A 17,413-nucleotide genomic window follows, 5' to 3' on the forward strand; every position below is an offset into this window, starting at 1 on the left:
GGAATGAGGGATTTGGAGGGCAGGAGGGGGCTCCGGGCTGGGGCAGAGGGTTGGGGTGCAGGAGGGGATGAGGGCTCTGGCTGGGGGTGTGGGCTCTAGGGGGCCAGGAATGAGGCATGTGGGGTGCAGGAGGTTGCTCTGGGATGGGGGGGTGGAGCCCAAGAGTTCAGGGTGCGGAAGGGGAATCTGGTTCTGAGGCAGGTTGGGGGTGCAGGCACTGGGGGGGGGGGTAGGATGAGGGGGCTGGGGTGCAGGATGGTGCTCAGGGCTGGGGCCGAGGGAAGCTCCAGGCGGTTCTTTTTCTCTGTGGCCCGGCAGGGAGGGAACGTGCCAGTCCCGAAGGTGGGTGCCTTAAGCAGCCAGGGCGCAGGGCCAGGCCGGGACTCACCCTCGTGTTGTTCCGCTCGGCTTTCAGCTCCGAAATCTCCTCTTCCCTCTCCAGCAGCTGCTCGCGACAGGTACCGAGCTCTCTCGTGAGGGTGGCAAACTCCTGCAAAAGGCCACAATGCTCCAGCCTGCGGACAGGGCAGAGCGGCTGGGCGCGGCCCTGAGAGCTGGATTCGCCTCACCCTGCAGCTTCCTCCTCTCCCCACACCCTTCTCCTGAGCCAGCGTGGCCCCGCCGGCCGCCCGGGGCAGGGAGCTGGCCCGGCCTGCTCAGCAGAGCCAAGGGGAGGGGGCCACCCCAGAGGGACCTGCAGCCAGAGCGGTGCTGGCTGGAAAACCGGCCTTGGCAGCAATTTCAGGGGGCTGTTACTGCCCCCACCTCCATCAAACCCAGGGACCCCCAGAACTCCACCCCGCTCATCACGGCTGCAGCAGGACAACTCAGGGAAGGAGGACAGCTATCGACCCCGACCAAGTGCTGCTTTTTAAGCTGAAGCCCCCACCTTCAATAAGACCTACTGACCAGCCACACCCGTGTCAGGCAGAATGACTTTGCCATCACATAAGAACGGTGTGATGGGGTGGACAACGCCTGACATTCCAGCTGGAGGCCTTTCAGCACCCTGGCCAGCAACAGGAGGAGTAGAGAGGTCCTCCAAGCAGAACAGAGGGGCAGCTTCCACTGCAGCCAATCAGGGTGCAGCAGGCTGCTATAAAAGGAGCTGTTAGGCCAAGCCTGTCACTTTCTTCCTGGAGCTTGATCCAGGTAGATCTCAGGGCTGAGTGGGGAATACCAGCACTCTGGACCGCTCCGGGTGAGAGCCGGGCATCCTATCTGGTGGGAGCCAGGTCCTGTGGCTGAAGGCTAGCCAAGAAACCAGACAACCCTGGAGAAGGGGAAGGCAACCACAAAGCCCTAGAGAAGGGCTGCATGGAACAGCATCCCGGGGAAGTGGCCCAGGGATGTGACAGCAACTAATTACTTGAAACTCAGCAGGTAACTGCTACTTGCAGGGTCTCTGGGCTGGGACTCAGAGGAGTGGGTGGGCCTGGGTCCCTCCTCTACCCCCAAACTCTCCTACAAACTGTACCCAGGGGTTGTAAAAGAAGATGCCTGACCTCAGACCACTTATTGGATGCTATCTTGCCCACAGACAGGTGAGTAGAGACTGAAAGACTCCCCTCAGCCACCAAGGGCCACCCACACGAAGGGCAGAACCCTTTGCAAATGGCCATAGTGGGTCAGACCAAAGGTCCATCTAGTCCAATATCCCGTCTGCTGACAGTGGCCAATGCCAGGTGCCCCAGAGGGAGGGAACACAACAGGTAATCCTCACATGGTCCCTCTCCTGTCATCCATTTCCAGACACACAGAGGTAGGGGACATCATCCCTGCCACCTTGGCTAATAACCACTGATGGACTTAGCCTCCATGAATCTATCTAGCTGTCTTTTGAATCCTGTTTAAGTCGTGGTCGTCACCACATCCTCTGGCAAGGAGTTCCGCAGGTTCACTGTGCGCTGAGTGAAGAAAAAACTTCCTTTTGTTTGTTTTAAAATCTGCTGCCTGTTCATTTCATTTGGTGACCCCTAGTTCTTGTATTGTGGGAATAAGTAAATAACTTTTCCTTATTCACTTTTCCTATACCAGTCAGGATTTTAGAGACCTCTATCCTATCCCCCCTTAGTCTCCTCTCTTCTAAGCTGAAAAGTCCAAGTCTTTTTAAAACAGCCACTCAGTGTGCAGCAGACAGAATGGAAATCAAGAAAGGGATAGAGACTAGAACAGAGAATATCTTATCCCCTCTGTATAAAGCCATGCGAGACCCCCAGCTCGAATACTCTGTAGAGATGTTGTCACCTTATGCCAAAAAAGATCTCTTGGCATTGGAAAAGGTTCAGAAAAGGGCAACAAAAATGATGAGGCATATGGAACAGCTGCCGTATGAGGAGAGATTAAGACTGGGATTTTTCAGCTTGGATAAGAAATGACGGAGGGGGAATGATCGAGGTCTATAAAATCATGACTGATTGGGAGAAAGCAAATAAAGAAGCGTTATTTTCTCCTTCCCATCACATAAGAACTAAGTCACCAAATGAAACAAATAGGTAGCAGGTTGAAAACAAACAAAAGGAAGTATTCCTTCATGCAGAACAGTTAACCTGTGGAACTCCTTGCCAGAGGAAGTTGTGAAGTCCAAAGACTACAATAGATTTTAAAAAAGAACTAGCTAAATTCATGGGGAAGTGCATTGATAGCTATTGGCCAGGATAAGCCGGGACGGTGGCCTTGGACTCTGTTTGTCAGAAGCTGGGAACCGGCAAGAGGATGATCACAGGATTCTCCGTTCTGTTCACTCCCTCTGGGGCACCTGGCATTGGCCACTGTCAAAGACAAGACACTGGGCTGGGTGGTCCTATCGTCTAACCCAGCTTGGCTGTTCTGATGATCTTATGTCCCTCCCCCGACCCCACTCCCCACCCAGGACACTGCAGAAGCCACCGTCCAATTCTTAGTCCTTATTTGCAGCAGTAACGTGCTCCCCGGAGCTGCGCAGCTGAAAAGGCCAGCACAGCCGGCGCGCCCCGCCGAGGGGCAGCAAGGGCTGATGTCAGCTCTCCAGAGACAGCACTGCTCCCCAGGCTGGGAAAGGATAACCCCCCTTCGGAGGTTTAATCCGGGCCTGTCGCAGCACTTGCTGGCTCCCAGTTTGGGCGCTGCTCCTCACCAGAGCGGGCCTAGGAACCAGCCAGAGCAGGAATGGGCTGCAGTCTTCACATCCGCTGTTCAGCTGGAGGCGGGTCTATTCCCAGCATCTCCCCTACCGCCCCATCCCGTCCGTCAGCCCTTGGCCTCCCCTACCCAGCACGTTCACCCATGCTCTCTTCTCCCACCCACCCCCCGCTGGAGTGGCCTCTTCTGCAGAGAGAGGCTGACCCCACCTGCTGGGTCCCTCTGTCACTCCCCTGGCATGGAGGCTGTTGGAAACGCACCCCGCAGCATCTCCCCAGAGACAGGTGCATCTTTGGAAAGCCGTGGGCCAGACTCAGTGGCGGGACTAAACTAGAGTCACTCACAGCTTCCTCCAGAGTGTAAAGGGCACCAGTGAGACACTTGTCGCCTCTGGGGCAGGGACTGCCTCAGTTTACCTGTGCTCACTGGAGTCCCTTGCCAACGCCGGCACCCCTTACTAGCAGGGCCGCCGACAGTGTGAGAAGTGGGAAATCAGAATAGCATAGGGGCTACTTTACCTCACCCCCATTTACACCTTCCCACCAGCCCTTTACTTGCTGTGGTCCTCTCCTGGCACCTTGGCAGGCGAGTTACACCCATGGAGACTCGGGGGGAAAAATTCAGAGGGGACTGGCAAGGGGGGCCACCAGCATTACGGACGGGACCTTCTCGGAGCCAGAGTCCGCTGTGATCTTGACCCTTAGTGCCCAGCCTGTGACTTGACTCTTGGGAGCAGCGACAAGGGGGCCAAGTGGCAGTATAGATTCCCGGCATCGTTCCTTTCTCATTGGCTTTCCTTGAGGCGGGAGCAAAGGGAAAGTGTCTCCTCCCTCTGTCACCCACCGGGAGCCCTTGCAGAACCGCGCCCCACGTCCTGCTCCGACTGTAGATCTTTGCTCGGGCAGCGACGGCTGCATGTCATAAGCTCCCCACTCTAAACAGGGATACTTGTAAGTGGATTAGAAAGTGAAAGAGGGAGGCCTAATTGTGGCTCAAATTAAGAACACTTAACAACACAGCTTGGAAATTGACCAAAAGGGCCCACGGAGACCTGCCGGAGACCCCCCAAAAAAGCAGCCCAGGGCATTCCAGATCCTCATGGCTCGTAGTCAAACCCAGAGTTCAGCTAAGTTTAACCAATCAGCCAGACACACGCTACCTGCTCCGTGGCTCATTGTTTGCCCCTCTGCCGGGCAGGACTGAAGCTAAAGGGCAGCATTGGCACAGAACAAATGGAGGTAAACCAAAGACGAATCTAGAACTCAGAAGAGGATTTCTAACCTGCAGTGCAGGGAGGCTCTGGAACACAAGCAGCGTGGGCAAAACAGAACCGGTTATAAAAGATGGCGCTCGATGTGTTTCTGAATAGGGTGATATGATGGGATCACCTGAAAAACGTCCCTTCCAGCTCTATGGCCTTAACGTTCCATCTAGAAGAGCATTACCAAAGCACAGCGAAGGTACTCCCAAGTCAAGGAACGGCAACGTTGAGGCTGCCCGCATAACCTTAACTCTGCCCTGCTGGGCATGCACTGTCTGAGAGATCCGCAGCTGGAGATGCTGTAAATCTCTATACTTCTGCTGCAGTTACTGGGGAGGGTCTGGCCCAACAGTACTTAGCTACACAAGCATCGTCCATCTTTCCCACCGCTCCCTTGCCTCATCCCGGGGCTCGCAGTGGCTGAATTAGCCTACTCCAGCTCAGTTCCCTGCATTCCCAGTGAGCACAGCCCTGGCTCTGCTACACGCCTACCACAGTAACTCCCAGGGGTGCAAAGGTCCAACACTCCCACACCGTCTGTCACTAGCACCCGTGCAAAGTGCACCCACGCTGCCCAAGCATCAGTAACCAGGCACAGGGCCAGCTGCGAATCCCCCAGGCACCAGTTCTCCAGCCAGCCCCCAAACACTGCAGCACAGACCCGTCCTCGTGGCAATCATCTCGTGGACACTTTCCACCTACGGTCCTGTTACGTTATTGGAGTGTGAGGAGAGCAGCGGGGTCACTGCTGCACCCATGGGGGGGTGTTTGCCCCAAAAGTGGTACAAAGGGGGCTGTGTGAGGGGTCAAACAAAAGCTGACTTCTTCTGATTCTGTATCTGCTCTTCATAGATCTGTAGAATGGCTGGGTGTGGAGTTAGGGATCTGTTCTCGCTATGGAGACTGGAAGTCTCTCTGAATGTGATTGAGCATTGGGCAGAGCCCGGCCTATAGACATGCTAATTAGCGAGGTCCTGTGGGACAATGGCACTCAGTAGGCCAAGGACACACCGAAGGGCTACAAGCAGGGAACACAGCGATAGGCCGCTGGCCAGGTGACCTGCTGCAGCCAAGAAGAGAGCAGGAAGGAGGTATAAAGATGCCATGTGGCTGACTCCATCTTGGTACTCAGCTCAGCACTTCATCCCAGAGGCAGCAGTGCAGGGATCGAAGAGCCGGAAAGACCTGTGGACCCATCCTGATCTAGGATGCGCAACAAGAACTTTTAAACCAGCAGCTGTAACATCTCTGCTAGAGCCTGCATCGAGAACTGGGAGATTCGATGCATGTAATGTATGATTCCTTAGCAACCTCACTCTCATGCTTTTCTTTATTGTAATAATAAACCTTTAGTTGTTAGATGCTAAAGGATTGGCCCAGCGTGATTTGTGGGTAAGGTCCAGAGGGTAAATTGACCAGGGATCTGTGGCTGGTTTCTTGGAACCGGACAGAACTTGTTCGGGGTAGGTGGGATTGGGTGCTAGGACCCCTCACCCGTGCATGAGGCCCGGGGCCATCTGGGGCACAGATATTGCTGAGGTGTCGGAGGGGTTTTGCCCGTGAGGCTTCAGGCAGGCAGCTGAAGCGCTCTGTGGGACTGGTTTGTGGCCTGTTTGGAGAGGTCACCAGTCTGGGGGCTGTAAGGAGCCCCGAAGTTGAGCAATTCGCCCTGAGCGGACGCCCTCAGCTGTGCCCAGACACGGCCCGGTCTGTCACAGGTCCCAACTGGTGGCACCCTCGGCAAGCGATGGGGCAGGGACGTGATGGTGGGCAAGCCCCGGGGGTCTTGCTTGCTGCCTCCAAAGCAGTATCTGTGTTGTCCCTTTGAATAAAATGAATTGCATTCCCCTCGCACCCAGCTCCTCTGCATAAACTCCCAGAGTTTCCTCCCCCCTCGCGGCCTATGCTCCCTCCTGCATGCTCCTTCTCATCCCTTTCTCCAGACACCAGGTCTCCACGGGTCCTCTGTCACTGGGCAGCAGCCAGCTGGTGTCCGGCCCCTCCAGGCCTCCTGCTGGCTCCATTCCTGTTGTCTCCAGTCCCCGAAGGCAGCTTTTCTCAGAGGCCAGGGGGCCAGCAGCGCTCCTCTGGCCCCCCCAAGATCTTCGTTTGCAAGGCCAGGGCCCAGAGAAAGGGGGTTCGTCCCTCAGCGGCCGGTGCCCGCGGGTGTGGAAAGCTGGGGCTGAGGGTTTGCCGGTCTCAGGGGAGGCCTTGCACAGAGAACACAGGAGCGGGTACGGCGCGCCCATTCGGAAGACACAAGGCAGGAGGCCTCGTCGCCGTCTCCGGGCGCCGCCCGCGGGCTGGTGCGTGGGAAGCAACGCTAGACCCCGTCACGGCTTCGTGGCAGGGCGCCCCAGCGGCGTGGTTCATCTCATTTCCAGCCCCTAATCGGCATGATTGGGGCTGACAGGCCTGCTCTGTGGAGAGGAGGAGAGCGGGGGCTGGATGCGCCGGGAAATCAGTGCTATTGCCTTGACGTTACAGAGGAGAATGGAGCGTTTACAAAGGGCATCTGTCCAAAGCCGCCTGTCCCGGGGCCTGCAAGCCCCCCTCATTCCTCCACTGTCACCCTGAGGGCAACACATTCACCCTCCCATGAGGCAGGGCGGAGGAGCAGGGAGGGGACCCCAGAGCCAGGCTTTAGCAAAGGAGAGGCTGTCTCTGGTGCTCTCTATCATCATGGATGTCTAACCCCGACAAATGCTGAGACAACTCCACATTCAGGGACAGCACCACCTTAGGCTACGTGCAAACAGGGGATTCCGAAGAGTCAATATTGCCAGATGAGCCAGGAGAGCAGAGCTCTCTTTCTGGCTCTGCCACTGACTTGAGCAGAGCCTTCCGCTGTGCCTCAGTTTCCCCTCCCACCACTATGTGTCTTTTTGAGCACACACAGCGGTATAGGACAGGCACTGTCTTTTGCTCTGCCTAGCACAGTGGGGGTCTGCTCCCAGCTGGCGCTGCCGCCCTACAAGAGTGGCAGCAATAGCGACAGCTGAAGGAGGTGTGGGAGACACAGAAGATGTATTGCCGGTGCCCAGAGCACCAGCCATGCCAGCTCCCGACAGACCCAGGACATAGTCCCCGGCCGCCAGGCACTGCCCCATCCAGAGAACAGGACAGGTCGGTATTGTCCGGCTCAAGGACGGGAGCCGGTCCATCTCCTGGGCTGGAAGGGGCCTTCTGCCGTGCTCAGATGAGAGGCCACACCCTGCAGCCCCAGCTCCTCGCGAGGAGTGGGTGGCACCGCTGTGTGGGTGCCAGTGTCCTGGCCTCTAGGGAGCTGCTGTTTCCTCGTGCCCTTGGCTGAGTCCTGGGCAGCAACCCGGCCGGACCTGTGTCCTTCAAGCCCAACCCTCTGCTGCCACAGCCGGAGCCTCGGCCTGTACATGGCCCAGCCACCACTGGAGGCAGCCTGAGGGGGCCGGCTACACTCCCACGCTGGGCCGCAGCAAGGCCCCAGGTCTCTCCTCCCCCCGCTGTCCCGCAGGCCCCTCGCTGCCCCACGCGCTCAAGGGGCCCGGCTGCCGGCAGAGGCAAGGCGGTGCTTGCGCTCCCCGCTGGCACGGGGAGCACGACTGAGCCCATCCCGGCGTGCCCAGAATCCCGCCTTGCTTGAGGCAGCCGTGCTGGGACAGCGGCCAGGAGCACAGCTGGGCTGGGCGTGGCCCCCAGTTCCTCGTGTCTCCGAGGTGGCAGTGAGGAGTGGCCACTGGTGGAGAGGGCATGGCTCTGAGCCATCGGCTCCCTGCCCATGGGGCTCTCCGGAGCCAGAGCTTCCCCACATACTCGGCTGAGTGGGGCCAGCCATGGGTCAGGCCTGCTATGACTGTTCACTGGGGCCAAGGGACGGGGCAGGGCTGGGGAACCGTTTTTGGGTCGGGGGCCGCACAGAAGGCTCCCAACTGAGGAGAAAGACATGCCAGAGCCTGGGGGGGGCAGCCTAGTAGATTTTGTGTGCTCCAGTCCTGCCATGGGGCAGTGGGGAGGCTGGAGAGCCAGCGTTGCCTCCCCAATCCTGGGGGGGGGGGGCTGGATCCAGGCAAGCTAGGGACTGCAGCCGGCCCCCCCCCCCCCCCCCCTCCCAGACTGGAGGCTCAGGCCCATGCCCCCAAAGGTTTTTAGGCACCTAACCCTCACCAAAATCAATAGGCTGTTAAAGAGATTTAGGCACCGGAGGCCCAGTGCCTCAGGGCTTGGGTGGCTTGCTCCTAGTTCTCGGAGAGCCAGACCAAGGGGAGCTGCGCTTTTGTACAGGGCTGTAGGTTCCTTCTGCAGGCTGGCAGGAGCTGAAATCCAGCAGGCCAGAGACGAGGCCCGAGACGAGGCCGTCTCCCACCACGCAGCGGACCCTCGGAGAGCGGAACACCCATTACGCACGGGCCGGCCAACCACACACGGCATTTGGAACCAAGGTGCTCAATCAGCCGAGAACCCCCCTACAAATACAGGGCAGTGCTGTGTCAGACGCAAACTCCGACAGAGACACAGGCAAAGCACAGAAAAAGATTTGACAAGGTAGGGAAACGTTCTGTGATGGCTGCATGGACACTAAGATGGTTCAAACAGCATTTTTCTTCTGCATGATAAAGTTTCAACGCTGTCTTAAGTCAATGTCCAACTTCAAAGCTTTGAAACCAGTTTTGAAACCTAATATTTTGTTCAGCGTTAGGGACGGTCTCTGCTCCCCAGCTGTTCCTACGGCTGAGGTTCTGCTGTTTGGTATTTTTAATTCAAGCCCCAACTCTTGCAGTCAGGGTGGACACGAATGTCTTCGCGTCGTTCTTTCCAGCTCTGATGACAGAGAAAAGCTTGAAACGTGACCTGAACGCGCCCTGGACGCTCACAAGCCGGATGGCAAAGAAAGAGAGCAAAAGTGGGGATTTTTTTTTTTAATGGCAGGCTTTGCGAGCCAATCGCATGATCGATCGGTGGGGTCTGACTCATGATGTCCGAACGCTTGAGGCTGGGGATGTTGCAACCGGGCAGCAACATGAAAAGTCGGGAGGAAACGAGGAAGAAGTTTGGATTTGGGTTCACGGCCTGTAGGACGCTGGAAAGTTTAAAACATTCCCAAGCTCCCCTGCTCAGGTGACACTCGGACACAGGAGAAATACCCCGCAACTTCAGCTCGGTAACGCAACCCGGCTTGAAACGAGCCTGAGCAGCATCCCGGAAATGCACCAACACCAGAACAAGCTTCATACCCAACTAAGGATGTTAACTAGCGGTTAATCGAGTAGTCGATGGAATTTCCATTGACTTCTCGACTAGTCGATAGGCACTTCCGCCTTCCTCCTTTGAAATGTACAAGAGCCCCCGCTGGACTCCACACACACAGCGCTGCACAGCTGAGCCCGGGTTCAGCTGAGTGGTGCTCCCACTTTCAAGTACCTCCTCTTCCCCCTTCCCCACCTCTGTCTGATGGAGGCAGCAAGCGGAGGAAGGGGAGGAGGGGAAATCGACTAGTCCCCATACCCAACCTCCAAACTTCTCCCAGTGGCTTTAAAAACAAGCAGAGACGACACACTGCATTTTACACCAGCTCCCAGCCCTTAGAAGGGGAGATCGTGAGCCATTTCACGCACTTGCATAAAATCCTAGGCGTATGGGGCTGAAAGGGAAGCCATCAAGTCCAGCCCCTGTGCTGAGACACGCCCGAGAAATGCCCGCCCAGCCCTGGGAGCCGTCTGACAATCCCCCCCATGATGAGATCCCACAGCCTCCCTTGGACTCGAGAAGTTAGAAAGTTTCCCCTGCTGCCTAACCTCAGTCTCCCTGGCCGCACACGCAGCCCATTGCATCGTGTCCAACCTTCAGTGGACACCAAGAACTGCCCCCGTCCTGTTTCTAACAGCCTTGAGCATACTGGGAGCTTCCCTCCCCCCCCCCCCCCCCCCCCCCGCCCGTCTTCTCAGCACTCAGCGGGTTTTAATTAACCTTTATCCGTAGGTCACGTTTTCTTCAACCTTTGGCCGTTTTTGTGGCTCTCCACTGGACGCCAGCGTGTCCACATCTTCCCTAGCATGCAACCCCAGAACTGGACACGGGACCCCTGGCGAGGCCTCAGCAGAGCCAAGCCGATCAAGCCAAGCGCCTCCTGCGTCTTACATCCAACGCGGCGCGCGACCGAGCTTTCAGCCAGCCCTAATGAAGCGTTTTCAGGGCACTGGGAATCTACCACAAAACACCTGCAGCCTGAGACGCGTCACTGATCAGGGTTCTGGGGCCTTTGAACTGAGCAGCCCAGGTCTAGACACGGGCCTCGCTGCGCATGGGGCTGTACAAACACAGAACAGAGCGACAGCCGACGCAGGTTTTTCACCAAGGCTGGGGGCTGTGTGGGGTCTTTGTGGGAGCACAGGCCCCTTCCAGATGGCAGATCTGCCCCAGGAATAAACTCGAGACCCAACCAGGGTCCAGGTACAGCACCAGAGCTAGCGGGGGAGCAGGCTCAGCTCGGGCAGCACCTCCCACGTGGTGCCCAGATGTCACTGCTTGCGGGGAGGAGACTCTGGCTGGAAGCTGAAAGTGTATGCAGCAACCGGGCTCGACCGGCGGCCCACGGGGCAAGCGGGCTCGACCGGCGGCCCACGGGGCAAGCAGGCTCGACCGGCGGCCACTAATATGTGCTGGGCCCTGCTGCAGACGCGGGCCTGGAGCCAGTCTCCCAGTGCAAAGGTCAGCAGGGGACACCTCCGGCAGGAAGCCAGGGGCTGGGAGCAGCCCGATGCCGGGCGAGGGCCTTGGGCAGAGGCGGACAGAGAGCAGAGCTGCCTGGGAGCCAGAGGGGCGGCTGCCGGGGAAAGCCGCTGGGCAGAGCCATGCACGGGAAGGCAGGCCAGGATGGAGATTGCAAACCAGCCTTTTCAGCCCTCCCCTGTGCATAAGTCAGTCGTGTGAGACGCATTAGGGCAGCTTAATCTCCCCGCCCGGCAACTCTGCCTTGGGGGCCCGGCGTGCCAGCCGGGATTAGCAGAACGGCTCCAGCGCTCCGGCGGCGGAGCTCCCCGCCTGGGCGCCGACACGTGGCATCTGGGAGCTCCGTGCCCCGGAGCCCAGCAAGGGGGGAGGCGCTCAGTCAGGGACAACTGCAGACACCCTGCTGCAGCGCAGGGGGACCCAGCCATTGACATGGGGCCCCACAACCTCTAATGCAGGCCTCTCACTCCCCATCCCAACCCTGTGTGCACCAGGTGCATCCTCCTCCCTTAACCCCCATGCACCGAGCACAGCTCCCCCCGCGTGCAAAGAACACCCCCGGCCCCAAACAAGCAGTCCAGCCCCAGGGATGAATGCCCAGCGCCTGGGTTCCTGCACGGGAAGGCAGGGGGCTCGCTCCTTGCCGAGCAGGCAGAAAGGCCAGCTGTGTCCCCAGCCCGCCCTGCACCCCCTGCTGCTGGAGGAGCAGCCCGGCAGGTCGGCATCTCCGACGTGACTGCTGCAGCCCCGGGGCAGGCGAGCGCCTGACGCTGTTTGTTGGCTGCCTGCAGCTGAGCCCCAGAGCTGCTGCTGGGGGCAGCGGGTCCCAGATCAGCAGTCCCTGGCGGGAGGATCGCCCTTATTTTCCACCCCTGCGGTGTGGCACGTGGGCAGCCGGGGCAGCGCGCCCGCCTGTAGAGAGTCCGGGGGTTTGGCGTATCTGGGATCCTCCTGACTTGGCCACAGCCTTCATGAGCCCCCACAAATGCAGACTCCCCGGCCCCATGGGTCAGTTCAAACAGCCACCCTGCCCCTCTCCGACCCCCGCCTGGCCACAGAGCAGGACAGAGCCACCCCCGCGTCAAGCCACGGCCACCCCCTCCCACCCTGCATGAGCCACGAGCTCCCACTCCTCCGCCCCATGCAGGACAGAGCCTCCCCTCTCCGGACTGCACCTTGAGCTGCATGTGCCCCCAGCTGCATGGGGCAAGAGCCAAGGGGCCCCCGACCTACACGCAGAGCCAGACGAGGGCGCCACCCCCAAACATGGCACCAGCCAAGGGCGCTGTAAGCCTGCCAGGAGTCAAGGCCTCACTCCGGCGCTCTCCGGGGGTGGGGGGTCTGTTGCAGCCTGGCAGAGGGGGCACTCGGCTTCCCCAGTAGAACTGATGCCCGCGGATGGGGCACAGATGGGGCATCAGCCTCAAAAGCCCAGCTGGGGAGGAAGCTCTCGAGGCACCTTTCCCGGGGGGAGCCCTCTTACCTGGTACATGTACATGCTGAAATTAGTCCCATTGGGCGGAGGAAGCGGGGTGGATTTGCTCCCTGTATTCATGCCGGGGCATCATCTCGTCCGGGAGCTGGAAATGGGCGGCGCTGCAGCCGGGCGCCGGCCCCCAGGGGCGAAGGCCAGCGAGACCCGGGGCGCTGGGATTCCAGCCGGGAGGAAGCGCTCCGCTGCCGGCGAGCCCGCCTGCCTGCGCAGGGTTGGAGCGCCGAGAAGGGATCAGCCACGCACTCGGCAGGAGGCGGCATTTGGAGCGCACAGAAACTCCCCATCTGCTGCCTGCGCTAATCAGCGCCCTTGCCGGGGTGCGCGGGAGCCAGCCCCATGCCTGGCCGGGGAGCCGGGAGCGGACGGACCCAGAGGAGCGCACAGATGCACGGAGGCCCTTTGCGGTGACCTAGTTTGCTCTGCTTCGCTTGCATGTTCCCTGTGCAGAGACCCGGCGGAGTCGCAATTGGAGCAAGAACGGCGAGGAAATCCGCACAGCCCCTTAATCCGCCCGCGGGGTGGGCAGCCCTCGCCAGCAGGGCGACCCGGGGCTCCGGCTCCCGCTGCCCACGCTGGACGGGCCCCTGGCCCAGCTGGGGGAGAGGGCCTGGAGCCCAGGAGGCGTTTGCAGGCAGCATTTTGTTCAGTGGAGGAGGGGGATGCGGCCGAGTGGGCATATCTGGGATGGGCCCTGCAGGCCTGACGGGTGAGGGCACCAAGGACCGGGAGTCTGTGGGGCTGTGGGCAGCTAGTCCTGCTCTCGCCCCCTGGCCAGGCCCCGGGGGGGGCCAGGAGCAGTGCATGGAGCATGTCCCTGTTTCTTCTGGGCATGCAGTGCCCCCTGACGGGTGAGGTCCCTCTGCTCCCATATGCTGGGAGCCAGCTGCCAGCCCCCCGCCCAGCCTGGGGGCCAGCATGGCCCTGCCGTTAGCACACCGGGCTCAGCCGAGTCGCCGCCCCAGGAGCTCAGGCCTTTGCCAAATTCTGGGCGCCAGGATGTGAGGGGCAGGAGGGGGAGGTCAGCGAGGGGCCAGAATGTCTCAAGGCCTCCATGCTCCCTGGCAGAGCCCTGTTCTCCCTGCCCTGGGGCTACAGGGTGGGAAAGGTCCCCAGGCCCCGAGCACTGATGGAGCAGGACCCACGGGCGCCGCCCAGGGGAGATTCGGGGCCAAAGCCTGCCCCCCCGACAGGCTGGCAGCCCTGCTCTGTGCACTAGGATCCCTGGGAGCATCAACATCTCTCCCGGCAGGCGGGTCAGAGCCAGCCCGCCACCCCCAGACCTTCATAAGTGGGGCTGCTCCCGCACCCTACAGAGAGCAAGTCCCCTACCCAACAGTGCAGCAAGCCCAGATTCTCCGCTGCACCCGCCACTGACCCGTGGGCTGGAGCCGGTCCCAGGCCGCCAGCCCCGTCCCTGCGCTGCCCGGCTGCTCCAGCCCAGACAGCAGACGGGCCCAGGACAACACCCTGCTCCGTAACCCAGACAGCCCAGCCCTCGGGGCAGGAGGGAACAGCGCACGGAGTCAAAGGGGAGGCTCCACCCGACAGACGGCTCTGAGATCTCACAGCGGCGGGCAGACCCCTCCCTCACCTGGGCATGGCTGGGCAGGGTGCAGCCAGTGCTCCTGAGAGCACGGCCCCACAGCCCCAAGGCACCCACCTTGCAGCACCCCCCTGGGGCTTTCAGTGCCATGCACGTCCCTGGGGCTGAGCACACACAGGGCTGGGCTGGCCGGGGCGCGGGAGGGAGGCGGAGAGCCATGAGCTATCAGGCCTGCGTCGCACACAGCAGGCTGGACCGTTGTTCACGCCTGGCCTGGCCTGTGCATAAGGCTGGAGGAACAGGGGCCTTGGGCACCTCCGGGGGTAACTCGGCAGGTGGCTCAGTCCCCTCACGCCTCTGGAAACACCTGAACTCCGCCCCGCCATGGGTGGGAAGTGACACACGGTCCCCTGGAATCCTAGGGCGGGAAGAGACCTCAGGAGACATCGAGTCCAGCCCCCTGCCCAAAGCAGGACCAACCCAACTCAATCAACCCAGCCAGGGCTTGGTCAAGCTGGGACTTAAACACCTCTAGGGATGGAGATTCTCCCCCCCTCCCCGCCCCCGGGAACCCAGCCCAGGGCTTCCCCACCCTCCTAGGGAAATTACTTTTCCTAATATCCAACCTAGATCTCCCCCGCTGCAACTTGAGCCCATTGCTCCTTGTTCTGCATCTGCCCCCACTGAGAACAGCCTCTCTCCAGCCTCTTTGGAACCCCCCTCAGGTAGCTGAAGGCTGCTCTCCCCTCCCCCCCCCCGACTTCTCTTCTGCAGACTAAGCCCAAATCCCAGCTCCGCCCAGGCTCCCCCAGCCTGCGAGCTGTGTACCAGGCGCATGCCAGGAGCCCTTGCCAGCTGTGCCCCCCAGTCTCACACCAACAGCGCTTGCTTGGGGGGTTCCCCAGCCCCCACCAGTAACTCTCGTCCTGCCCTGGGACTCTGGCATGTCCCATGTGGCTCCCCGCTCTGCCTGAGGCATGTTCCAATCCCAGGCTGTCTGTGGCCCAAGATGCCCCATGCCCGGCCCAATAGCGCCCTCCCGGTTTGCTGGCAGAGCGTGGCCAGCATGAGAGCCACTCTGCCGAGGCTCTGCAGGGTCACCTGCCTCAACGCATCCCGCAGCAACCAGCCCTGGGTGCTGTCCTACGCCCAGCACCTCCCAGCAGAGCCAGCCTGCCACACAGCGCCCAGCACCTCCCAGCAGAGCCGGCCTGCCACACGGCGCCCAGCACCTCCCAGCAGAGCCGGCCTGCCACACGGCGCCCAGCACCTCCCAGCAGAGCCGGCCTGCCACACGGCGCAGGGCAGCAGCTGATCTTGGGCACAGCTCTAAGCACATGCAGCTCGCCCACATGTACCAGGGGTCTGGGCACGAGCCTTCTCGGCGTTCATGTCAGTGAAATAACAGTGGGCAAGGGCAGCCCAGCTGGGACGTGGGCAGCAGGAGGGGCCTGGCTCAGAGGGGGGAGCAGCCGGCCCACAGCCAGCCAAGGGGTGAGCTGGGACGTGGGCAGCAGGGGGGGCCCGGCTCGGAGGGGGGAGCAGCCGGCCCACAGCCAGCCAAGGGGTGAGCTGGGACGTGGGCAGCAGGGGGGGCCCGGCTCGGAGGGGGGAGCAGCCGGCCCACAGCCAGCCAAGGGGTCAGCTGGGACGTGGGCAGCGGGGGGGGCCCGGCTCGGAGGGGGGAGCAGCCGACCCACAGCCAGCGAAGGGGTCAGCTGGGACGTGGGCAGCGGGGGGGGCCCGGCTCGGAGGGGGGAGCAGCCGGCCCACAGCCAGCCAAGGGGTCAGCTGGGACGTGGGCAGCGGGGGGGCCCAGCGGGGGGGGCCCGGCTCGGAGGGGGGAGCAGCCGACCCACAGCCAGCCAAGGGGTCAGCTGGGACGTGGGCAGCGGGGGGCCCGGCTCGGAGGGGGGAGCAGCCGACCCACAGCCAGCGAAGGGGTCAGCTGGGACGTGGGCAGCGGGGGGGGCCCGGCTCAGAGGGGGGAGCAGCCGGCCCACAGCCAGCGAAGGGGTCAGCTGGGACGTGGGCAGCGGGGGGGGCCCGGCTCGGAGGGGGAGCAGCCGGCCCACAGCCAGCCAAGGGGTGAGCTGGGACGTGGGCAGCAGGGGGGGCCCGGCTCGGAGGGGGGAGCAGCCGGCCCACAGCCAGCCAAGGGGTCAGCTGGGACGTGGGCAGCGGGGGGGGGGCCCAGGGGCAGCGGGGGGGGCCCGGCTCGGAGGGGGGAGCAGCCGACCCACAGCCAGCGAAGGGGTCAGCTGGGACGTGGGCAGCGGGGGGCCCGGCTCGGAGGGGGAGCAGCCGACCCACAGCCAGCGAAGGGGTCAGCTGGGACGTGGGCAGCGGGGGGCCCGGCTCGGAGGGGGGAGCAGCCGGCCCACAGCCAGCGAAGGGGTCAGCTGGGACGTGGGCAGCGGGGGGGGCCCGGCTCGGAGGGGGGAGCAGCCGGCCCACAGCCAGCGAAGGGGTCAGCTGGGACGTGGGCAGCGGGGGGCCCGGCTCGGAGGGGGGAGCAGCCGGCCCACAGCCAGCGAAGGGGTCAGCTGGGACGTGGGCAGCGGGGGGCCCGGCTCGGAGGGGGGAGCAGCCGGCCCACAGCCAGCGAAGGGGTCAGCTGGGACGTGGGCAGCGGGGGGCCCGGCTCGGAGGGGGAGCAGCCGACCCACAGCCAGCGAAGGGGTCAGCTGGGATGTGGGCAGCGGGGGGGGGCCGGCTCGGCGGGGGGAGCAGCCGGCCCACAGCCAGCCAAGGGGTCAGCTGGGACGTGGGCAGCGGGGGGGGCCGGCTCGGAGGGGGAGCAGCCGGCCCACAGCCAGCCAAGGGGTCAGCTGGGACGTGGGCAGCGGGGGGGGCCCGGCTCGGAGGGGGAGCAGCCGACCCACAGCCAGCGAAGGGGTCAGCTGGGATGTGGGCAGCGGGGGGGGCCGGCTCGGAGGGGGAGCAGCCGACCCACAGCCAGCCAAGGGGTCAGCTGGGACGTGGGCAGCGGGGGGGCCCGGCTCGGAGGGGGAGCAGCCGGCCCACAGCCAGCCAAGGGGTCAGCTGGGACGTGGGCAGCGGGGGGGGCCGGCTCGGAGGGGGAGCAGCCGGCCCACAGCCAGCCAAGGGGTCAGCTGGGACGTGGGCAGCGGGGGGGGCCGGCTCGGAGGGGGAGCAGCCGGCCCACAGCCAGCCAAGGGGTCAGCTGGGACGTGGGCAGCGGGGGGGGCCGGCTCGGAGGCGGAGCAGCCGGCCCACAGCCAGCCAAGGGGTCAGACAAACTGAGCAGCTCGGACTCCGGCGAGGC

The 17,413-nt window shown here is 62.3% G+C and overlaps 1 protein-coding gene across 5 annotated transcripts in view; it reads right to left on the reverse strand.

Annotated features, from left to right (window-relative positions):
* The window catches only part of PPFIA4 (PPFI scaffold protein A4), a 148,817-nt gene that overhangs the window by 69,497 nt on the left and 61,907 nt on the right, over positions 1-17,413 (reverse strand). For all 5 annotated transcript variants that reach the window (XM_075910026.2, XM_075910022.2, XM_075910024.2 and 2 more), the window contains exon 3: positions 389-490. In XM_075910026.2, coding sequence (XP_075766141.2) covers positions 389-490 — 102 coding nt within the window. The remainder of the gene's footprint in view (positions 1-388; positions 491-17,413) is intronic.

The sequence above is a fragment of the Pelodiscus sinensis genome, chromosome 27 (genome assembly GCF_052426305.1).
Source record: "Pelodiscus sinensis isolate ZL-2025 chromosome 27, ASM5242630v1, whole genome shotgun sequence".
NCBI classification, from domain to species: domain Eukaryota; kingdom Metazoa; phylum Chordata; order Testudines; family Trionychidae; genus Pelodiscus; species Pelodiscus sinensis.